The 25,911-nt window shown below is 35.3% G+C and overlaps 1 protein-coding gene across 1 annotated transcript in view; it reads left to right on the forward strand.

Annotated features, from left to right (window-relative positions):
• LOC131422010 (phospholipid-transporting ATPase ABCA3-like) overlaps nucleotides 1-25,911 on the forward strand; it is a 162,918-nt gene that overhangs the window by 100,340 nt on the left and 36,667 nt on the right. The window contains exons 17-22 of the mRNA XM_058568869.1: nucleotides 3,887-3,985; nucleotides 4,454-4,619; nucleotides 5,559-5,862; nucleotides 11,856-12,105; nucleotides 12,536-12,744; nucleotides 21,991-22,203. Of these exons, the coding sequence (XP_058424852.1) occupies nucleotides 3,887-3,985; nucleotides 4,454-4,619; nucleotides 5,559-5,862; nucleotides 11,856-12,105; nucleotides 12,536-12,744; nucleotides 21,991-22,203 (1,241 nt within the window). The remainder of the gene's footprint in view (nucleotides 1-3,886; nucleotides 3,986-4,453; nucleotides 4,620-5,558; nucleotides 5,863-11,855; nucleotides 12,106-12,535; nucleotides 12,745-21,990; nucleotides 22,204-25,911) is intronic.

Consider the following 25,911-nt stretch of genomic DNA (forward strand, 5'->3'; position numbering starts at 1 on the left):
TGAAAAAATACATGCCAACAAATTGGACAACCTAAAAGAAATGGATAAAGTCTTAGACTCATACAACCTCCCAAAACTGAAGCAAGAAAAAATAGAGAATCTGAACAGAACAATCACAAGTAAAGAGATTGAAACAGTAATCAAAAACCTCCCAGAAAATAAAAGTCCAGGACCAGATGGCTTCTCTAGAGAATTCTACCAAACATTCAAAGAAGATTTAATACCTATCCTTCTCGAACTATTCCAAAAAATTGAAGAAGACAGAGCACTTCCTAACTCATTCTATGAGGCCAACATCACCCTGATCCCAAAGCGAGGCAAGTACAGCACAAAGAAGGAAAATTACAGGCCAGTATCACTGATGAATATAGATGCAAAAATCCTCAACAAAATATTGGCAAACCGAAAAGCAATACATTAAAAGGATCGTACACCATGATCAAGTGAGATTTATACCAGGGATGCAGGGATGGTTCAACATCTGCAAATCAATCAATGTTTTGATTACACTACATTAACAAAATGAAGAATAAAAACCATATGATTATCTCAATAGATGCAGAGAAAGCTTTTGACAAGATCCAGCGTCCATTTATGATAAAAACTCTCAATAAAATGGGTATAGAATGAAAGTACCTCAACATAATAAAGGCCATATATGACAAACCCACAGCCAACATCATGCTCAATGGGGAAAAACTGAAAGCCATCCCTCTGAGAACAGGAACATGAAAAGGGTGCCCTCTCTTGTCACCCTTATTCGACATAGTACTGGAGGTTTGGGCCAGAGCAATTAGGCAAGAAAATAAATAAAAGGTATCCAAATAGGCAATGAAGAAGTGCAACTCTCTCTGTTTTCAGATGACATGATTCTATACATAGAAATACCTAAAGAATACATGAAAAAGCTATTAGAAATAATCAACAACTACGGTAAAGTTGCAGGGTACAAAATCAACTTACAAAAGTCAGTTGCATTTCTATACTCTAATAACAAACTAACAGAAAGAGAACTCAAGAATGGTATCCTATTTACAATCACAACAGAAGGAATAAAATGCCTGGGGCCAGCCCCGTGGCTTAGCAGTTAAGTGTGCGTGCTCCGCTACTGGTGGCCTGGGTTGGTATCCCGGGCATGCACTGACGCACCACTTCTCCAGCCATGCTGAGGCTGCATCCCACATACAGCAACTAGAAGGATGTGCAACTATGACATACAACTATCTACTGGGGCTTTGGGGAAAAAAAAGGGGGAGGATTAGCAATAGATGTTAGCTCACAGCCGGTCTTCCTCGGCAAAAAGAGGAGGATTAGCTCCTCCTAATGTTAGAGGAGCTAATGTTAGAGAAGAGGATGTTAGCTCAGGGCTGATCTTCCTCACACACACACACAAAAAGAATAAAATGCCTAGGAATAAATTTAATCAAGGAAGTGAAAGACCTATATAATGAACACTATAAGATATTATTGAAAGAAATTGATGATGACATAAAGAAATGGAAGGATATTCCATGCACATGGATTGGAAGAATAAGCATAGTTAAAATATCCATACTACCTAAAGCAATCTACATATTCAATGCAATCCCAGTCAGAATCCCAACGACATTCTTCACAGAAATAGAACAAAGAATCCTAAAATTTATATGGGGCAACAAAAGACTCCGAATATCTAAAGCAATCCTGAGAAAAAGGAACAAAGCTGGAGGCATCACAATCCCCGAATTAAAAATATACTACAAAGCTCTAGTAATTAAAACAGCATGGTACTGGTACAAAAACAGACACACAGATCTATGGAACAGAATTGAAAGCCCAGAAATGAAACCACACATCTACGGACAGCTAGTCTTTGACAAAGGAGCCAAGAACATACAATGGAGAAAGAGAAGTCTCTTCAATAAATGGTGTTGGGAAAACTGGACAGCCACATGCAAAATAATGTAAGTAGACCATTATCTTTCGCTATACACAAAAATTAACTCAAAATGGATTAAAGACTTGAAGATAAGACATGAAACCATGGAACTCGTAGAAGAAAATATAGGCAGTACACTCTTTGACATCGTTCTTAGAAGCATCTTTTCAAATACCACGTCTACTCAGTCAAGGGAAACAAAAGAAAAAATAAACAAATGGGACTGCATCATAGTTTCAGGTCTTGCATTCAAGTCTTTAATCCATTTGGAGTTAATTTTTGTGTATGGTGTAAGGTAAGACAACATGGATGGACATTGAGGGTATTATGCAAAGTGAAATAAGTCAGAGGGAGAAGGTCAAATACCATATGATTTCCTCCATTAAATAGTAGATAATAACAACAATAAACAAGCACATAGAGACAGAGATTGGATTGGTGGTTACCAGAGGGGAAGGGGGGAGGGAGGAGGGCGAAAGGGATAATTTGGCACATGTGTGTGGTGATGGGTTGTAATTAGTATTTGGGTGGTGAACATGATGTAATCTATGCAGAAATAGAAGTATAATGGTGTACACCTGAAATTTATACAATGTTATAAACCAATGTTACTGCAATAAACAAAAAATAAAATAAATAAATAAATAAATAAATAAATAAATAAATAAATAAATAAATAAAAATGGGACTGCATCAGACTAAAAAGCTTCTGCAAGGCAAAGGAAACCAGGAACAAAGGGAAAAAACCCACCAACTGGGAGAAAATATCTGTAATTCATGTATCCGACAAGGGCTTAATCTCCAAAATATATAAAGAACTCATACAACTCAACCACAAAATAACAAACAACCCGACCAAAACATGGGCAGAGGATATGAACAGACATTTTTCCAAAGAAGATATACAGATGACAACAGGTACATGAAAAGATGTTCAGCATCACTAATCATTAAGGAAATGCAAATCAAACTGCAATGAGATATCACCTTACACCTGTTAGAATGGCTATAATTACCAAGACAAAAAATAACAAGTGTTGGAGAGGAGATGGAGAAAGGGAACCCTCATACACTGCTGGTGGGAAGGCAAACTGGTGCAGCCACTGTGGAAAACAGTATGGAGATTTCTCAAAAAATTAAAAATAGAAACACCATATGACCCAGCTATCCCACTACTGGGTATTCATCCAAAGAACTTGAAATCAACCATTCAAAGAGACTTATGCAGCCCTATGTTCATTGCAGCATTATTCACAACAGCCAATATGTGGAAGCAACACAAGTGCCCATCAACTGATGAATGGATAAAGAACATGTGGTATATATATACAATGGGATACTACTCAGCCATAAAAAAGACAAAATTGTCACATTTGCAACAACATGGATGGACCTTGTGGGTATTATGTTAAGCGAAATAAGCCAGACAAAGACAAACACTGTATGATTTCACTCCTATGTGGAAGATAAACAAACGTGGACAAAAAGAACAGATTAGTAGTTACCAGAGAGGAAGGGGGTTGTGCGGTGGGCATAAGGGGTAAAGGGGCACATATATATGGTGACTGACAAATAATAATGTACAACTGAAGTTTCACAATGTTATAAACTATTATAACCTCAATAAATAGGAATAAAAAATGAAATTCTGACCACACATCCCAAAGGTAAAGAAAATAAAGTGATACCTAAAATCCAATAAACAAGGGTAAATAAGACAGGTTGGTACAGAATATCATCAGGAAGTTTAATGCTCCAATCTGTTATTCAAAGGAAGTTTGAAAAGTAGTAATGTTCATTTTTCTTAGTGTTTGTGGTGTCTTGAGCAAGGTTGGCTCCTGAGCAGCAAAGTTGGAAAGATACATGAAGGTTACAAGAGTCTGTTTAGTAGAGCAGAAGGAAAGCTAGTATTTGAGACAAGGTCCTTCTTTTTCCTCCTCTTCCTTCTTTTTCTTCTTCTTATTCTAGATTTGAAGCTCTGTTTACTAATCTAGAAAAGAGACAGAAAGAGCTGGGCATTGCCAGCTTTGGTGCCTCTATCACTACCATGGAAGAAGTCTTCTTTAGGTGAGCGATAATACTCAGGGAAAATAAAAACTCTGGGGGGAAAGGACCATGCCTTCAAATTCACACAATAGAAATTTAAGAGGGTGGGGGGAGACATGACCATTTTTTTTACGATAAGAACGCTGAAAAAAATATTATCACCATGATTTTATAAAAGAATGGATATTTTAACTTACCCAAAGTACAAATTAGACCTTAATCTTGAACTTGAATGAGTTCAACTTAATGAAATGCTCATTACATTGCCCTTGTTTTTCTCACTTTACTATTGTCTGGCAGCCGTCCTGTAACTGGGGTTTAGAAACCACTGCTCTAACACAGTTACCATGTTGCCTTCATATAATGCTCCTGAGAGTCAATAACTAAGGAGCCTTCTGAGTTGGGTGGTGTTGTGACTCACATTCTCCAAACAGGATTATGTTGGGATAGATCTGAAATGAAATGCTTTGTACCTTTTTTTTTATGTAGGGTCAGTAATACGGAAGATTCACAAACAGATATCCAAGCTACCCAACCTCAGACTTCCTCACTAAGTGAAGCTTCCGTCGAGAACCAGAATGTGAATATGTCCAGAAATGAGAGAGCAGATTCCTCCACTATGAATGAAAGCCCTGCTATTATGTTTAATACTGGGGTAAGCACCTTTACTAAGAAACTTGACATATATTCCATTGGGGTGCAAGAGGTACATTTTGTTTTAATACTTGAACGAAAGGAGTGTGAAGTTCTCAGCCATTGCAGACTCAACGAAATATGGAGCAGGCTGTATCACAACCTAAATAATTTCCTAATGCAGAAGTGATGAGTTCTAGATAAAGATCTCAGCTGTTGCTTTCGTCATTGTTATTCCTCAGTTCTTTTCCTCTGTTTTAGAATTCTTTTTTTTTTTTCAAATTGATAACCCCAAAATTTATTAGTTCATTGAAGCTGGAGTGAGCATGATTTTTAATAAGCATGCACAATAATTTAAGTTTTTGCAATGGGACTTGATAATGCATAAGGTACCATTCCCTAAACAGTATGCTCTTTAGCATGGGGAGTCTCTTTAAGCTGCCAGGAATTTCTTTCATTCTCTTTCTAATTATCTGTTCCTCCTATAAAGCACCCTGGTTTTCTTGAATAGCAGGAGTCTGAGGAAAATCATCTTGTTGCGATTTTAAGCATGTTATATTAAAAGCCAGATCTTAAACATTTTATTTAATATCTTATAGGGAGGTCAGCAAACTTTATGTAAAGGGATAATAAGTAAGTAAAGCTTTTTGGGTCGTATGGTCTCTGTTGCACTCAACCCTGTCATTGTGGCGCAAAAGCAACCATAGATGGTACAGAAATTAATGGCTTATAGCTGTGTTCCAATAAAACTTTGTTTACAAAAGCACCCCTGCCTTATACAAGGAAAAGCTGATCATACTATTGTGTACTATCATATTATGCTTCCAAGTATTTATTTATATAAACTTTGTGTATCCTGTACTGTAAAATTCCTAAGTGTTCATCTCAATGAATTTCAACATGAATTACCTGTTTAGATCTATGAATATTGTAATGTTATATATATCTCTTCTTTCTTTAGTATTCCCTCTACCAGCAGCAGTTCCGTGCCATGTTCATAAAGAGGGTGATGTTCAGTTGGCGCAATTGGAAACTGATTTTGTTACAGATACTGGCACTTCTGGGTTCCTTTACCTTTCTCTCAGCGGCTGATAAGTTTTCACCTAATAATGAGGATGAAAAGGCCAGACTAATGGATTTGGGTCAATATGGTCAAACGATTGTGCCTTTATCTATTTCTGGGAATTCTAATTTGACTCAGATTTTCTTAAAACATCTTAAGAGTATGCTAGTATCTGAAAAACAAACACTTAAGGAAGTGCAAGGTAAGGCTCATTAAGAAAAAGAGACTGCTCTTAGATAAAGCTATGGTTGTGTCATTTGCAACGAAGGATCTTAACTGTATATTTGGCTACCTGCTCCATTCTTTTCCTGCTAGTCACCAATTGTATAGAGGCAGCTAAATTAGATTGAAGAAATGCTCACTTTAAGGCTACTAGTCTCAAAAAGTTAATTATCGGTTGAGGCACTCTGGCTATGTGTTGCCTATAAAACATTGGTTGTTCCTTCAAGTAAAAAAGATAATGCCAAAATACATGTTATGGTGAAATTAAGCATGAGGGTTTTTTTTGTTGTTGTTATTTGTTTTTTTTTAAGGTATGGCCAGAATGTAATGTAGCACATGAACCCAGGCCTTATAGCATGGAATGGTGGTCCCAAGTCCTGAAAACTATTCTTCAGTCTCCTAGGCTTGTCATATCTAAAACAGGAACACTGAAGACTTAATAGGCTAGCTCCTCAGAACACATTTCTTTTTAAGATAGTAGTAATAATAGTTTACATTTATGAGCACTTCTTTTGGGCAAAAACTCTGCTAAACACTTTACCTGCATGTCATTTAGTCTGAGGAATTACCCCTATTTAGTAGATATTTTTATTACCATCAATTAAGTGAGGAGCACTGATATTTGAGGAAGTCCAGTAATTTGCCCCAAATCAGACATCTAGTAAATACAGACTTGAATTTAAACTGATCTGCCTAATGTCTGCAAACTTACACACTTACTGCACCACCTTACTTCTCTCGACATAAAGTCTGTTCTCTTTCAAGTAATCATTTCCTCCCAGATACTATATATTTTTTTCCTTTAACTGTCACCTGATGGACAATGTTCCTTTGGGTTGGCCAACAGCCTACAGTTTTGGCAAGACTGTGTGGTTTTTCTCTCCTTGAGATTCTGTCGTGAAGCATGAAAATACATTTAGAAACGTTGATTGTTCCTTATAAACATAATCCTGATTCTACAACCTAAAAATAATAGATTGGCTCACTACAGTTAATTGTCCCTATTCCTCCTCTCCTACAAGAATAATAGATAGGCATTTTTTAACCATGGCCACACAGAGGGTAAAGGAAATGTCCTGACTCGTAAAATTGTTATTTTTTAAAAATTACACTATACTACTTATATTTTAAAAATATAAAATGATTAACTGAATATGCTTGTCATATCGATAATGAGACTTAAAATACAATAGAATAATATAACCCTATTCATAGCTACTTTCAATTAAAAGTTGTTTTTCTGTTCATTAGCTAAAAATTATCAAGGCATAAAGAGATATTATTTAAGCTTAGCCAGCCCCATTTTGTTTTAAGAAACTTACAGGTACGTTTCTAAGTTGTGCTCTAATTATCTTAGCCACAGAACCTTTTATAAAACTGCAATCTGCTAATTTTATATGGTTTCTCTCTGTTCTAAACTCTATGCCTTTTTAAATCTTATTTATTAGGGTAAAGAAAGGGCACGAAATAATTCATAACTTGCTGTCTCTTTTTCCCAAACTACAGGAAAATGTTTACCAGTGAGGAAATATATTTTTAGATAGATAATTTCTCATCTGTAACTTTCTTCTCAAATAGTATATGCATTAACCCTGGGAAAATCACTGTTAGCTTTTTAAGCAGAGCCATAAAATAAGAGGTTAAATGAGTTTTAAAAAGGTATTCCAGCACAGTAATTACTGATAAAATGCCACCTGCATTCCTAAACAAAATTAAATGTTTCTTCTTCTTCCATAATTTAGATGAATGCCTCTTTTATGGAATTTATCTCACTGAATTACAATTGTGCGTTTTTCATCTGTCTCTCAAACTAGATCATGGAGAGGCAAGGACTTCTTTTATATCTCTAGAACCTAACCCAATTCCTGGCACATAATAAGCATATAGTTAAATACAATCTTATCAAATTGAATTGAATGTGGGGGAAAGATTCAAAAGGGGAGGGACTGGAGTCAAAGAAGTCAGCTGGGATATAATTGTGATAACCTAGGCAAGAGAAGATAAGGACCTGAAACAAAATAGTAGGACTGAAGGAAAGAAGATAGATTTGAAGGATATCTGAAGAGGACTAATATAGGTTTTGTTTCTTCTTTAGATATGGAGGAGAGTAAGAACCATTAACACTGATTTGGATTTTTTAGTTAATTTTTATTTTGAGATAATTATAGATTTACAGTTGTGAAAAATGATTCTCGGATGTCCTGTGTACCAATAGTAACATCTTACAAAACTGTAGTACAATATCACAACCAGGATATTGACATCAATACAGTCAAGATACAGAACAGTTGCATCACCACAAGGATAACTCCTGTTGCTCTCTTCATTCCCTCCTTAATCCCTGTCAATCACTAATCTCTTCTCCATTTCTATATTTAATCATTTCCAGAATGATATAAAAATGGAATCACATGATATATAACCTTCTGGGATTGGCATTTCACTCAGCATAATTCTCTGGTTGTTGTGTGTATCCATTGTTCATCATTTTTACTACTAACTGCTATTCCATGATATGGATAGACCACAGTTTGTTTAACCATTCACCCATTGAAGAACATCTGGATTTTTTCGCAGTTTTTATGTTTTATAAATAAAGCTGTTATGAAAATTTGTGTACCTATTTTTGTATGAACCTAAGTCTTCAGTTCTATGGGATAAGTGCCCAGGATTGTAATTTTAATTGCTGGTTTGTATGATAGTTGCATGTTTGGTTTTTGAAGAGACTTCCAAACGGTTTTCCAGAGTGACTGTAACCTTTTACATTCCTACCAACAATGTATGAGTGATCCAGTTTCTCTGCATTTTCCCTAGCATTTGTGTTGTCACTACTTTTATTTTTATTTTAGCCATTCTGATGGGTATGTAGTGATATTTCATTGTTGTTTTAACTTGCCTTTCCCTAATTTGCATTTTCATGTGCTTATTTGCCATCTATATGTCATCTTCAGTGAAATGTGTTCATGTCTTTTGTTCATTTTCTAAATGGATGGTGTTTTTTTTTTACTGTTGAGTTTTGAGGGTTCTTTATATATTTTTTTCTCATACTGTTGATTGTCTTTTCATCATCTTAACAGATTTTGCAGGACAAAAGTTTTTTATTTTGATGAAGTCAAATTTATTAAATTTTTCTTTTATAGATTGTATATTTGGGGTCAAGTCTGAAACTCTTTGCCTAGCCCTAGATCCTGGAGATTTTCTCCTAAAAAATGTGTAGTTTTCTAAAATTTTTATATTTTTATACTTTACATTTAAGTTCATGATCCATTTGGCATTAATTTTAGTATAAGTGTGAGATATGTGTCAAGGTTAAATTTTGTGCCTATAGATGTCCAGTTGCTCTGGCAACATTTGTTGAATGATGAGACTCATTTAATTATTTTGCACCTTTACCAAAAATGAGTTGGGCTTGTATGGGTCTGTTTTGGGGTTCTCTATTCTACTCCATTAATCTGTGTATCTGTTCCTTCACCAAATCATGCTTGAAATCTGGTAGACTGATTCCTCCTACTTTATTCTTGTTTTTCAAAATTGTTTAGTTCCTTTGCTTTTCCCTATAAATTTTAGAATAAGCTTGCTATACCTACAAAAAAATTTTGTTGGAATTTTGATGAGAATTGGGTTAAATCTGTATATCAGTTTGGGGAGAATTAACATCTTTACTGTGTTGAGTTTTCCAATCCATGAACACAATATGTGCTTCCATTTATTTAGAACTTCTTGATATCTTTCATCAATGTTGTGTACTTTTCATCATACAAGTCCTGTACATGTTTTGTACCTAAGTATTTAATTTTTTGAGTGAATGTAAATTGTATTTTTAATGTTGGTATCCATGTATTTCTTCTAGTATACAGAAAACAATTGATTTTTGTCTGTTTATCTTGTTTCCTGCAACCTTGATGAATTCATTTGTCAGTTCTAGAAATTTTCTTGTTGATTCCTTGAGATTTTCTACATAGACAATCATGTCATCTGCAAATAAAAGCAGTTTTATTTCTTCCTTTATGATCTGTATGCCTGTTATTTCCTATTCACGCTTTATTACACTGGAAAGAACCTCCAGCACGATGCTGAATCAGAGTGGTGAGAGTGGACATCTTTCCTTGTTTCCAGTGTTAGGGGGAAAGTATGCAGTCTTTTACCATTAAGTATAATGTTAGCTGTAGAGATTTTGTAAATATTGTATATAAAGTTGAGGAAGTTCAACTCCATTCCTATTTTTCTCAGAGTTTTCTTCATGAATGGGTATTAAGTTCTTTCAAATGATTTTTCTGCATAGATTGATACAATTATGTGATTTTTCTTCTTCAGCCTATTAATATGATAGATGAAATTGGTTGATTTTTAAATATTGAATTAGCCTTGCATCCCTAGAATAGACCCCACTTGGTCATGGTGTGTAATTCTTTTTATATATTGCTGAATTCTATTTGCTAATATTTTGTTAAGGAGTTTTATATCTATATTCATGAAGGATGTTGATCTGTAATTTTCCTTTTTGTTCTGTATATGTATGGTTTTGCTGTCAGGGTAATCCTAGCTTCATAAAATGAATTGAGAAATGTTCCCTCCTCTTCTATTTTCTGAAAGGTATTGTGTATAATTAGTGTTGATTCTTCCTTAAACATTTTGTAGAATTCTCCAAAGAAAACATCTAGGCCAGGAGAATTGTTTGGGGGTGGTGTGGAATTTTTAATTTATGAATTAAATTTCCTCAATAGTTATAATTATTCAAATGATCTATATCATATTGGGCTTGTTGTTGTAGTTTGTATGTTTTGAAGAAGTGGTCCATTTCATCTAAGTTGTCAAATTTATGTGTGTAGAATTGTTCGTAGTATTCCTTTATTATCCTTCTGATGTTTGCAGGATCTGTAGTGATTTCCCCTGTGTCATTCCTAATATTGGTAATTTATGTCTTCTGTCTTGTTTTCCATTCTGTTTCTTGCTGTGCTTTTGGCTGGGCATTTTCTAATCAACCTGTCTTCCAGGTCCCTGTCTACTCTTCATTTGTGTCCAACCTACTATGAGTTATATTGAATTCTTAATTGTAATTAATGTGTTTCTTCAATTCTAACGTCAACATTAGATTCTTTGTGTGGACTCCAGTTCTCTATCTCTAATACCTAGTGTACCTGTGGATCTGTTTCTATTATTTGTGCTTTTTCTTGGTTGTGTTTTTTTGTATATCTAGTAATTTTTAAATTGAATGACAGATATTTTGTATGAAAATTATAAAGATTCTGATGAGGTTATCTTCTCCAGAGGAGGTTTAATTTAACTTCTGGCAGGCAGTAAGATTAAGGGAAGATCTAAATTGAATCAGAGATTTAAGTGATTTGAGATTGGGTTGAAATTTTTATAAGAACTGGTCTGTATGTTACTCTTACTTCTAGGGTGTAGCCCTTCATGAGCCCCACTGAAAGCCTGAGAACTTAACAAGGCACCTCCACCATTTATAAGTCTAAAATGCCTCAAAGGTACAAGGGGTATAGAATGTTTGGCTCACTTCAATGCATTTCCATTCTCTCCAGGGTCTTGGCCCCTAAATGTTTATTGCTTTCCTCAATATATAATACCTACAAAGAGTTGATTTCTTATTCATTTTTATCCAGCTTTTGCTTTTCCTCAGAGGAAGGTTTTGTCTCCTGTAAGATAAGCGATAAAAGCTATAATTGGAAGTACTTATGCATCAGTTTAAGACAGATAAGTAAGTTAAGAGAGTCTATACCATGTTGCTTATGTTTTCTCAGTGAAATAGAAGTTTAGGTTATAGGCTATGAAGTGAGAGAGTTGGAATTTAATGATAGAATAGAGTGCTTGAGGAGAATGGCAAATGTTGAAAAGAATCATTATGAGAATATTGAAAGGTATAAGAACCAAGTAAAATTATTTGTTCTTCTTCCCCAAACTATATTGTAGATGATCTGTATTGTGGATAAACTGACCAATATTGTTTCCTTATTCTAGGTGACCTACTGAAATATTTGATAGAAAATGAAGATTGTATTCACTTATGCATTGTTGCATTTTCCATTGAGGTGAAGAGAAATGAAATAACATTTACTGCTCTGTTCAACAATCAAGCATACCATTCACCATCTCTGACCCTGGCAATGTTAGACAACATTCTTTTCATGTCAGTTTCTGGCCCTGATGCTTCCTTAACAGTCTCCAATAAACCTCAGCCACACTCTAGAGATAATGAACGCAGTACAATGTATGTTATTCTTTTCATTAGAATTGAATTTTACACCTTAAATGCATTTCTCTCACCTATCAGATTACATTTATATGATTAAAAAATAGCTATTGATAGGGGCTGGCCCGGTGACATAGCAGTTAAGTTTGCACGCTCTGCTTTGGTGGCCCAGGGTTTACAGATTTGGATCCCGGGTGTGGACCTGCACATCACTTATCAAGCCATGCTGTGGCAGGCGTCCCACATATAAAGTAGAGGAAAATGGGCAGGGATGTTAGTCCAGGGTCAATCTTCCTCAGCAAAAAGAGGTGGATTGACAACAAATGTTAGCTCAGGGCTAATCTTCCTCACCAAAAAAAAAAAAAAAAAGAAAAAGCAATTGATAGAAACTTGTATTTTCTGCTATGTTGATTATCTGATGTATCTACTTTTGTTCCTTCTTCTGTAGGATAACTAATGGACACCAGGTGGCCTTAAATATACATTTTGGCATAGCTCTTTTGATCAGTGGCTTTTGTCTCCTGACAGTAACTGAGAGAGTCTCTAAGGCAAAGCACATCCAGTTTGTGAGTGGGGTCTATGTCCTTGTGTACTGGCTTTCTGCTTTACTGTGGGATTTCATCATCTTCTTCATTACTTGCTGCTTACTACTAGTGAGTATTAGATCAAGAGTCTTGAAGGCTCATTTTCCTTTTGTACCCCATGGAAAATTCCTATTCTCTAATTATGTCATGAGCTTACCTCTGATGATAAACTTTCTTTGCTCATTATCTTAGAAAACACATTGCAAAAGTCTCACGATAGAAACTTGCTCTCTCATATTCCTTCATTAGAAGAAGAAAAACTTATTTGAAAAAGCACAAAGACCTCTCATGGACTAGTTTCCCATATATGTTGTCATCAATTTATGCTCACCCTCAAAACCTCTCTAAAGGTGGAAAGACTCTTACCTATAATAAGAGGTACTTATACTCTACTACACACATAGATGGTAGTATACATACTACCCAGGCCTGTCCAGTTTTGTTTTCTACTAGACTTTCTGGCTATATATACTATTGCCAGCTTTTCTTTTAGTCTCTATCAATTTATTTTAAAAATTTTATTGAACACTTACTATTATCTGGACACTCTCCTGGGATTCAGTGTGTGGTTTGTCTATATTTAAATCTAAATCCTATCTCTCAGTCCTCCTCCTGTTGGAGTTCCTAACCAAATGATCTGTATGCAAGATTACTATTTTAAAGCTAAGCTAGTGCTCAGTAATTCCCAGTCTTGAACTATATGGAAAGAAGTGCATTGGAGAACACATCATAGACTGGAGAGCTAGGTGAGGTTTACTGTTCTTAGTCACCCTAAATTCACACCCATCTAATTTCTGTCAATGAGGAATTAGAACAAAGAGTAAATATATGTGAATACATAACATCCTATTCCCTAGTGAAATGTGGCCCCATGTATGTTCCACAGACTGCCCAACCGTGTTAACAATTTCTTTCTTTTGGATTGTGTGCGTGTGTGTGTGCGTGTTTTGGAGGAGGTAGAGAGTGATGAATATGAAAAGTATGTGTAAATAGAAGTGAAATCTTTGGGAGAGGGCAAGTTTCTTCCCTAATTGCAGGGACTAGAAATTTAAGTATGAATAACACTAGAGTAAGAATATTACTCATTCCTCAAGTGTTCATTGTTTACTAATAGATACGTGCTAACCCTGAAAATAAAATAATTACAGCAAAATATGTTGATGCTTATCATAAAAATATGAATTATCATTTTTCAATACAAATTATACAACCGACCAGTAACATTACATTCTCCTTTCCTTCTTTTTCCCTTCCTCTCTACTTATTTCCTGAATTTTTTTCCATTTCTTTTATTATTTACTTCCAGTCCTTATCCATCCTGTTTTTAAAAGAATTTGAGAGAACTTATTTAAATTCTATGCACTGTACCATCAAAATTGTGAGTGAATGTGAATGTTAACGTGTTGGTATGTATGGGGCACATATATGTGCTTATTTTTTGTAATGAAGAAAATAGATAAATGTTCTTATCCCAAGGTTGAGAGATATCAGGAAGTTTTCTCTCTGTACATTCTACATATCACCACGCACAACACTGTGTCCAAGAGCCTCCATGCTGTAAGTGGTATGGAGAGCATTATTTTTGGTAACATAGAGAGAAACTCTTTAGTACAGAAATTGCCAAGTTAGGACGAACTGTAGAAAGTTCTCTGTCTGCACATCCTCCATCTTGCTGCATGTATCAGTGTGGCCAAGGAGCTCCATGCCATCTTCTTCTACTCATAAATTAACAGGCAGCATGGCAAGAGCAAACCACTATTTCTTTAGAGGGATATCACTTTATATCTGCCACTACAGGAACTAATGGAGTAAATGGTCATTGCTTCTGGCACCATTATCTTCCTTTCACCATTCTCAAACAACTCCTGTAATACGCACGTATAATAAGAGCAGAATCAATAAGATAATTCCTGAATCTTAAAATCACTTGTATTGTTAAAGTATTGTTTCCAAAGGTTTGATTTGTCATATTCAAAATATTTCCTGATTTTTTTTTTTCTGAGGAAGATCAGCCCTGAGCTAACATCTGCCAGTCCTCCTCTTTTTGCTGAGGAAGATTGGCCCTGAGCTAACATCCGTGCCAATCTTCCTCTACTTTATGTGGGACACCACCACAGCATGGCCTGACAAGCGGTGCGTCGGTGCATGCCCGGGATCTGAACCCAGGCCACCAGCAGCGGAGCGCGCGCACTTAACCACTACACCACGGGGCCAGCTCTTTCCTGATATTTTAAAATGAGATTTTAGAAGGATATTGCTTAATTATTAACCAGATAGGGATTTTCTAGTCATCTCTATGATATATAACTTTATTTAATTGTAGTAAAAGAGTAAAAAAATGATTTAAATCGTTTGAAAATCATTTAAGATCCAGGAGTTGGTCAATTTTGATAAATGTTCTAAGATTACTTAAAAAGAATAGATATTCTCATTTCCAAACTCATTTTATGAGGCCAGCATACCCTAATACCAAAGGCAGACAATGACACCACAAGAAAAGAAAACTATAGACCAATAACCTTGATGGACATAGACACAAAAATTCTCAATAAAATATGAGCAAACTGAATTCAACAACACATTAAAAGAGTTATACACCATGACCAAGTGAGTTTTATCCCTGGGATGCAAGTGATGGCTCAACATACACAAATAAATCAATGTGAAATGCCTAATTAACAGAATGAAATATAAAAACCACATAATCAGGGCCTGCCCAGTGGCACAGGTTAAGTGCATGCGCTCTACTTCAGCAGCTCTGGGTTCGGATCCCAGGTGCGCACCAACACACTGCTTGTCAAGCCATGCTGTGGTGACATCCCATATAAAGTAGAGGAAGATGGGCACCGATGTTAGCCCAGGGCCAGTCTTCCTCAGAAAACAAGAGGAGGATTGGCATCGGATGTTAGCTCAGGGCTGATCTTCCTCACAATAAAAAAATAAAAACCACATAATCATCTCAATAGATATATAAAAAATGTTTGACAAAATTCAACATCATTCAACATCATTGAGGGTAAAGAATCTCAACAAATTAGGTATAGAAGGAACTTACCTTATCACAATAAAAGCCAAATATGACAGGCCCACAGCCAATGTCATATTCAATAGTTAAACAATGAAAGCTTTTCCTCTAAGATTGAGTACAAAGCAAGGATACCCACTCTCACTACTTCTATTCATCAATAGTACTGGAAGTCCTAGTCAGAGCAGTTAGACAAGAAAATAGGATAAAAGGCATCTAAATCAGAAAAGAAGAAGTAAAATTAACTCTGCAGATGCCATGATCTTGTATGTAGAAAACTCTCAAGATTCCACCAAAACACTGTTAGAATTAATTAAAGAACTCAACATACAAAAATCAGTGGCATTTCTATACACAAACAACAAACTATCTAAAAAGGAAATTAAGAAAAGCATCCCATTTACAACTGCACCAAAAAAATAAAATAAAATACTTAGGAATAAATTTAAACAAGTTGGCAAAAGACTTGTACACTGATAACTATAAAACATTGATGAAGGAAGTTAAAGAAGAAACAGATAAGTGGAAAGGCATCCCATGTTCATGGACTGGAAGAATTAATATTTCTGAAATGTCTGTACTACCCAAAGTAATCTACAGATTCAGTGCAGTCCTTATGAAAATCCCATTCTTTACCAAAATAGAATAAACAATTCTAAAATTCATATGGAACCACAAAAGACCTTGAATAGCCAAAGCAATCTTGAGCAAGAAGAATAAAACTGAGGCATCACATTTCCAGATTTCAAAATAATATTACAAAGCTACAGTAATCAAAACAGTATGATACTGACATAAAAACAGACATAACACCTAAAACCATAAAACTCCTAGAAGAAAATATATGGCAAAACCTTCCTAATATTGGTCTTGACAATGATTTCTTGAATATGATATAAAAAGCACAGATAACAGAAACAAAATAGACAAGTGAGACTACATCAAGCTACAAATGTCAGCATAGCATAGGAAACAATCAACAGAGTGAAAAATCAGCTTGTTAAATATGAGAAAACATTTGCAAACCATTTATTTGATAAGTGGTTAATTTCCAAAAAATATAAGGAACTTCTACAACTCAATAGCAAAAAAAATTAATAACCCAATTTAGAAATGGGCAAAGGACTTGAATAGACATTTTCTCAAAGAAGACTCAGTAATGGTCAACAGATATATGAAATGAAGCTCAACATCACTAATCATCAAAGAAACACAAATCAAAACCACAATGACATATCACCTCACACCTGTTAGGATGGCCTTTATCAAAAATGAAACAAAACAAAAGATAACAATTGTTGGTGAGACTATGGATAAATTGGTACCCTTGTAAACTGTGGGAATGTAAAATGATGCCACCACTATGGAAAACAGTATGGAGTTCTTCAAAATATTAAAATAGAGCTAGTATATTATCCAGCAATCCCATTTCTGAGTATTTATCCAAAAGAATCAGGATCTCAAAGAAATATTAACACTTCTATGTTCACTTCAGCACTATTAACAGTAGCTGAAATGTGGAAACAATCTAAATATCCATCAACAGATGAATGGATAAAGAAAATGTAGTATATTTATACAATGAAATATTATTCAGCCTTAAAAAGGAAATCCTACAATACTTGAGAACATAGATGAACCTTGAGGACATAATGCTAAGTGAAATAAGCCAGTCACATAAAGTCAAATACTACATGATTCCACTTATATGAGGTATATAAAATAGTCAAATTCATAAAATCAAAGAGTAGAATGGTGGTGGCCAGGAGCTGCCAGAGAAAGGGAAAATGGAGAGTTACTATCCACAGGCATATAGTTCAGTCAAACAAGATGAATAAACTCTAGAACTATGCTGTACAAAGTTATACCTATAGTCAACAATAATATATTGCACACTTAAAAAATTTGTTGAGTATAGATCTCATGTTGTGTTATTTCCACAATAAAATAAAGAGAAATTAAGACATTCCCAACTAAAGGAAAACTGAGAGAGATCATTGCTGCCAGACCTAGACAATAACTCATCCATGTGAAGAAATAAAGAATACTAGTAAAGGTAACAACATAAATAAATGTAACATCCAGTAGTAATGCATTTTTTGTTTATAAATCCTCTATTTTCATATCTGATTTAAAAGACAGCTACATAAAACAATAATTATAAATCTATGTTGATTGGCACACAGTTTATAAAGATGTAATGTGTGATAATAGAGTAAGGGGTAGGGGAAGGAGCTATATAGGAGCAAAGTATTTGTATAATATTGAAATTAAGTTGTAGTAATCCAAATTAAATTGTTATAAATTAGATGTTTGTTGTAATCCCCAGAGTAACCACTAAGAAAATACCCAAAATATATAATAAAAAAGACAATAGAATTAAATGATACACTAGAATATATCTATTCAACACAAAAGAAGACAGAATGTGTGACTGGCAGAACAAAAAAGATATAAAACATAAAATATAAAAAGAATAAAATGGCAGAAGTAAGTCCTTATAAGTAATTATATTAAATGTAAATGGATTAAACTCTCCCATTAAAGAAGAGATTGGCAGAATGGATCCGGAAACGTGATCTTACTGTATGCTGTCTACAAAAGACTCACTTTATATTCAAAGACACAAATAGTTTGAAAGCAAAATTATGGAAGAAAGATAGTCCATGAAAACAGTAACTAAAAGAGAACTGGAATGGCTTTAATAATAGTATTCAAAATAGACCTTAAGACAAAAATTGTTATGACCAACAAAGAAGAAATGTAAAACGGTGCAGCTATTCTGGAAAACAGTATTGTGGTTTCTCAAAAAGTTAAACATAGAATTATCTTGTGACCCAGCAATTCCATTCTTTGGTTTATTCCCAAGAAACTGCAATCATACATTAAGAAACCCTTGAAAATGAATGTTCATAGCAGCATTATTCATAATAGCCAAAACGTAGAAACAACCCAAAAGTTCAACTGATAAATGGATAAACAAAATGTATATCCATACAATAGAATATTATTAAGCCACAACAAGGAATTAAGTGTTAATACATTGCTACAACATGCTTGAACCTTGAAAACATTACGCTAAGTGGAATAAGCTAGGCACAAAAGGCCACATATTGCATGACACCATTTATATGAAATGTCCAGAATAAGCAATTCCATAGACACAGAAAGCAGATCAGTGGTGCCAGGACCTGAAGGGAAGGAGTAATGAGGGATGACTGCTTAATGATTGTGAAATTTCTTTTTAGAGTGATGAAAATATTCTGGAATTAGATGGTGGTAATGATTGCATGACATTGTGAATATACTAAAAACCACTGAATTGTACACTTTAAAATGGTGAATTTTCTGTGAATTTTACCTCAATTTAAAAAACTGAAATAAAAGTTATGCTAGGATATCTGAATATCTATATTTAATTTAGTAGAAGTTGATCTTTTCTTTATACCATCTACAAAAATCCATTGCAGGTGGATTGTAAATCTAAATGTGCAAGTCAAAATTATAAAACCACTGGTAGATGATATAGTGGATAGAATGTGATCATTACTTCAGCATAGGCAATATTTTTAAAACAGAGTATTCAAGGAATTAACCATAAAGGAAAAGATGGATAGATTTGTTACCCAAAAATTTATTTCTCTTCATCAATATACATTGCTAATGGAATGGAAAAGCAAGCTACATTGTGAGAGAAGACATTGGACAAACAGATTTCTGACAAAAGATTTGTATACAGTATAAGAAACCCTAGTAGAACGACACCTCAATAGTGAAAATGGGCACTACATAAAAAGAGATATACAAATAATTAATAAACATATTTTTAAAGTGACTAACTTAACTTCGTAAAAATTAATCAAGGAAATGCAAATTTAAACCACAATGAGATACCACAACACACCTGCCAGAATTGTTAATAATAAAAACTGATAATACTAAACATTGACAATGATGTGGAACAACAGAAACTTTTGGAAATCAGTTTGGTATTATATTCTCAAATTGAAAATAAGCATAACCTGTGACCCAGTTATTCCACTTTTTATTATGTACCCAATGGAAATGTGGGTACATTTTAACCAAGAGGCATGTACAAGAAAATCTTTGGAATCATTATTAATAATGATTGTTATTGGCTGAATTAAATTCCTCCAAAATTCATATATTTAAGCCCTAACCCCCAGGACCTCAAAATGTAACTGTATTTGGAGATAGGGGCTTCAAAGAGGTGATTAAGTTATAATGAAACAGAGTGGGCCCTAATCCAATCTGACTGGTGTCCTTTATAAGGAAAGGAAATTTGAACATACTAAGAGACAGCAGGGGTGTGCATGCACAGAGAAAAGACCATGGTGAGGACACAGCAAAAAGATGGCCACTTGCAAGCCAAGGAGAGAGACCTCAGAAAAACCAACCCTGCTGACAACTTGGTATTGGACTTTCAGCCTCCAGAGCTGGGAGAAAATAAATTTCTATTGTTTAAGCCACCCAGTCTGTGCTCTTGTGTTATGACAGCCCTAACAAACTAGAACAATAATGAAACACTGGAAACAACCCATTATCCATCAGAAGTAAAATAGATAGATAAATTGTGATACTCAGGGGGATACTATATAGCAATGATAAAGAATGAACTAGAGGGGCCGGCCCCATGGTGTAGTGGTTAAGTTCACGTGCTCCATTTTGGCAGCCCAGGGTTTGCAGGTTCAGATCCCGAGCATGGACCTACACACCAGTCATCAAGCCATGCTGTGGCAGCGTCCCATATACAAAAGTAGAGGAAGATTGGCACAAATGTTAGCTCAGGAACAATCTTCCTCACCAAAAAAAAAAAAAAAAAAAAAGAATGAACTAGAGCTACATTCAACAACATGGATGATTCTCACAAATGTAATGCTGAGTGAAAGAAGCAAGGATACATATTGTATGATTACATTCATAAAAAGTTCAACATATAGATAATACTATACTACATTTTAGTATTTAGGGATGCATGCCTATGTGATCATGCTATTAGATAGAAAGAAAAGAAGTGTTTATGATAAAAGTCAGAATAGTGGTTACTTTTACAGGAGTTGGAGGAGTTTATGATAGGTTTCTTTGGGTGCTGGCACTGTGGTAGTTGCCCATGGGTTCGTTTTGTGATAATTCATTTATGTTTTATGCACTCTTCTGGGCATGTGTTACATTTCATAATAAAGAGGTTAAAATGTTTACTTGTAAACCTTGTTTTTTCATTTATAGAATAGTTTGGGTAGAATCTACATATTCACAATGCATGGTCTTCTTGTACAAGAACAGAGTATATTGCTTATTTATCAAACTAAGAATTCGCCTTTTCTTTGAAATAGGTTATAATTTATGACCTTGAAGGATTATAAGCCTTTAAGCACAGGGATTCCTAGATCATCCCAGCTTTTATTTGATTACTTCATTGTATTTATTCTGTTTAGGTTTACACTATGCTTATTCAGAAACAAAACAACCATAGCTATAGGTATTGGATTCAACTAGGATCTACTAATCCTCTCTATTGCTATTGCTACGTCCACCAAGAACATCAGTCATCAATTGTATAATGACTATTCTTAGCTTAACCTTACTATTTATTTCTTGGTTGTCCTGCTACATAATTATGTAATTGCCCAAGGGACAACCCTGGCGTTTGTGGAGAAACTGCAATTACAAACGAATGAGATATAGATTTCCAGAAAAATATTTCCTTTAAAAACTACAGGTTCCTCTCCACACCACCCATTCAATTTATGTTCCTCTAATTTTATGCTTCACTGTCTGGTTTTCAATTTCAATTAGAAAAAAATTTAAGAAGGAGGCTCCAGAGTTGCTTAGGTGGATGTGCTGTGAGTAGGGGAGTAGACTAGGACCAGGAGACCCAATTTAAAGGTGGATAGAAGGTATGTAGTCAGAGGAAAAATCTCTAGACAAATAATCTACTTCTTAGGAAAGTTGAGAGTTAGGATTATTGGGGGAAGTATACTGACTTTGTTTACGAATTTTTAAAAAACTGTTACAAGTAGAAAAAAATAAATGGAATTATAGTGGTTTTGCTCACTGGACTGTCTTCTGGTGAAGAAGAGGTGGAAGTATCCTACTTCGTGCTCACAGGCTAAGGCTTCTTTTGGAAGAGGCAAATTGATTTGATTAATGAATCCTTCTGTGCTAAATAAAGATAGGACTTGCTATCTCCTTCTCTAAATATTCTGGCTTGAATTATTTTTGCACTTACCCTTCGTCTTGCCTTTATCTCTGTACCATCTCTGTTTCAGGGAGTGTTCAAATACTGCCAATTGGATATATACGTCACAGACTACCATTTTCTGGACACAATGCTGATCTTCATGCTGTTTGGCTGGTCTACCATTCCCCTAATGTACCTGCTGAGCTTCCTGTTTACTAGAAGCACTTCTGCTTACATCAAACTTGTCCTGTTCAACTACCTTTCAGGCATTTTCAGTCTCCTCATAGATGCTGCATTTCAATTCGGTAAGGGTAAGGGCTTCACAAAACGTCTCCTTCCTCACAAGGCAGCAGTAACTAAATAAGTAGGACTAGATTAAGGACATTAATAGACAATTAAATTCTAGGTTTGGGGAAAATCCTGAACTTGATGTAAGTCCATAAAATTATTTTGAGTGTCTGTAATACTCTAGGCGTTGTGTTAGAGCTGAGGTCCTGATATTGAAGTGATGGGACCAAACCTGCCTACCGGTCGTTTTGACAAGATTCCTCCTCTCTATCCCCACACCCTGTAGCTCCATTACATGACTTAAGGAATCAGTTTTACACCAGATTTTGGAAATTTTAGGGGCATTTGTCCCTGAGGCTCATTTGTCAGAGAGAGAGAACACAGAAGAGCAGCTTTCTTCTTAGAAGGGCAGGCCTCAGGAAGTTAGAATAAATTATGTCTCAAATATATTAGATCATTATTATCTTTTTTTTAATGTTTAATTTCAATCTTTGGAACATGACGTATTGTTCTTTTCTTTGTTTTTGTTTATCGTGGTAACATTGGTTTATAACATTGTATAAATTTCAGATGTACATCATTATACTTCTATTTCTGCATGGATTACATCATGTTCTCATGTTCACCACCCAAATACTAATTACAATCCATCACTAGATCACTATTATCTTTAAAAGTGTTATCACTTGATATTGTGGCACTTGGTAGTGAGGTGAAGAGAGGGCAAAGTGGAGAGGAATCTTGAGTTCTTGGGAGAGGCCAACAGTTTTGTTCAGGGAAGGTTTTATGGGGTGGCTCTTCTCCCCTAATTTAATGGAAAGGCACAAGACCCTGAGCACCCTAACAAGATTTTCCAGCAAGAAGAAAAACCCTATCTGCACCTGACGTACTTAGAACTAAGCCAGTTTTCCTTCCTTCCAGGCCTAGTTTCTGTAGTATTCTTAAATTTAGATCTCCTCATTTTCCTTCTCTGATTTTGAGATTTGGGGAGATAGTCACTACATTAACCATTGTTATAGAGTTCTTAAAAGAGAGAGACTATAATCACTCCTTGTTCCTTGAATCACCCTATAATGTGAATTTGAACTGGCTTCAGCACTTCATCACTTCCTCTCACCCTGTTGTTGCAGAGTTCCACAAGCACAGGCTTCCTGCCTCATTCCCTCAGCCCTTCGCTTGTCACAAAAGAATTCCCTGCAAACTCCTTAAGGAATGAATAGTTCACATGAGCAAGACTTAAGACTGCATAGCAGACAAAAAAACTTGTAATAAATATGCCTTAGCACTCATTCTCACGAAGAAATTCTCAAATTACGGAAAGCAAATGTTTGTATATTTTTGCACACCTCTCCAAAGAGAAATATTGTATTACGTGGGGAACACTCACCTGAAAGCATTTAAGTTTGTGAGCGCTAACCTAGAATAAAATTATCATTTAAGGGACTAGAGAGGAACAGTTGTGGCAGAATAAGAATAAGAAGAAATTACTGTTTTAGAAAATTTAAAAGACATTTGTTGGGAGGAATATGTTGCAGAGTCATGTAGGGTGAGAACAAAAAAAGAAGCCAGTAGATTTGGCAATTAGAAAGTCAAAGAAGACTTCTACTTTTCAGCAGCAGAACAAACACTGTGAATGATACTCTGCCAAAAATAGTGAACTGAGAAGGAAGTATGGAATTGGCAGAGGCCAGCAATAAATTAAAAGCAAGTGTCCTTGAGGATAAGCAAGCGTTAAAGGTAGCTTTGACCTGAGGTTATTCACAGCATCTCGTGACCTTAATTTTCCATTTTCATAAGTTGTGAGGAACACAGAGGTGAGAATAAAAACTATATAAGTACAACAAAGGTTTAGTGGCTTCCTGTCTAAAACTGGAAATTCAAAGGGCTATGTCCTCATTATAAGGATGAACAAAACTTAACTAATGCAACAGTAAGACACAGAAAGGAAATCTGCAAAGTTTGAATTTGGCACTGGAATAAGAAAGAGTAATTTCCCTTTAGAATTTGTAACCACATGCAAGTACTCATATAGGTTTGTGTCCTGAAATCACAGTAGCTATGTAAGCCAAAAAACATAACCTGATAATTTATTGTAAATAACCTCAGGTGGTTGTGCCTCCAGGTGAATGGCGAAAGTATACACAATTCCCAGACTTCAAAGTATTCCCAGAGTTAAATTTTCTAGAGAACTTGAGATCAAGTTACAAGAACAAAGAAAGAAAAAAGAAAAGAAATAAGGCCTTAAGAGCCAGTGCTAGCAGAAACCACAAACTGTAGAATCAGAATAGGACCTGTAAAATGTAAGATTTGGGGACTTTTAGAACAGAATATAAAACATGTATGTTTTAAAATATTTAAGTCTTAACAGAGAGTCTCAGGTATATGAGCAAATAATAGAATATACATATTAAATAATAGAACATATGTACATATATATTACATATATATGCATATACTAGATAGATAGCTACAGAGAGAGAGAGAGAGGACAAGTAGATTTGAAAAACATCCAGATAGAATCTTGAGAAATGAAAAGATTTAATAATAATTTAAATTAAGAAGTCAATAAATAGAGGTATCAGATTATTACACACAGTTGAAACAGCTGAAGAGAGAATTGGTGGGTTAAAGATGGATACAAAAGAAATGTATTTAATGTATCCCATGAGATAAGAAGACGGAAGGTGTGAAAGAAATGTTAAAAAACAATGAAGGATCGAGTTGAGAAGTTCCAACATATGGCTGAATAGAGAATAGAAAGAAGAGGGAGAAGTAGAGTTAGAAAGATAATAGCTGAGAATTTCCAGAATTATTGAAAGGCAGAAATCCTCAGTTTTAGAAAGCCCACTGAGTCATTTAAAAAAATTCCTCACCTGGGGCCGGCCCCGTGGCGCAAGCGGTTGGGTGCGCGCGCTCTGCTGCGGCGGCCCGGGGTTCGCTGGTTCAGATCCCGGGCACGCACCGACGCACTGCTTGGTAAGCCATGCTGTGGCGGCGTCCCATATAAAGTGGAGGAAGATGGCCACCGATGTTAGCCCAGGGCCGTCTTCCTCACCAAAAAAAAAAGAGGAGGATTGGCGGATGTTAGCTCAGGGCTGATCTCCTCACAAAAAAAAAAAAAAAAAAAAAAAAAAAAAAATTCCTCACCTAAAAACATCATCATGAAACTTCAGAACACCAATGCTAAAAAAGAAGATCTTTGAAGCAGCCGAAGGAAAAAGTAAGTAGGCATGTTCAAATATCCAGTGTAGCCACTGAGGGAATATTTTTAAAGTATAACTTCCAAAACACAGTAAACGAGCAATGAGGAAGAAGGGAGGAAAAAAAACCCAGTTTCATCCAAAAGATGGGAGGATGGAGATTTAAAAAAAAAAGAAAAATAAGAATAAATAGCAAAGTAATATGATAGTAATTAACCCAGATATATCAATAATAAAAATAAAGAGCAACAAAACATGATCATTAAATAAATGACAAAGATTGCCATTCTGGGTCACCACTCCCCACCCCCAACATTCTAGCATTATACTGTTTACAGGAAGCACTATTAAAAAATAAAGATACAAGGGCTGGCCCGGTGGCTTGGCAGTTAAGTGCACATGCTCCACTTCAGCAGCCCAGGGTTCGCAGGTTCAGATCCCAGGCACGCACCAACGCACTGCTTGTCAAGCCATGCTGTGGCAGCGTCCCATATAAAGTGGAGGAAGATGGGCACGGATGTTAGC

This window comes from Diceros bicornis, chromosome 26, assembly GCF_020826845.1.
Source record: "Diceros bicornis minor isolate mBicDic1 chromosome 26, mDicBic1.mat.cur, whole genome shotgun sequence".
Classification (NCBI taxonomy): Eukaryota; Metazoa; Chordata; class Mammalia; order Perissodactyla; family Rhinocerotidae; genus Diceros; species Diceros bicornis.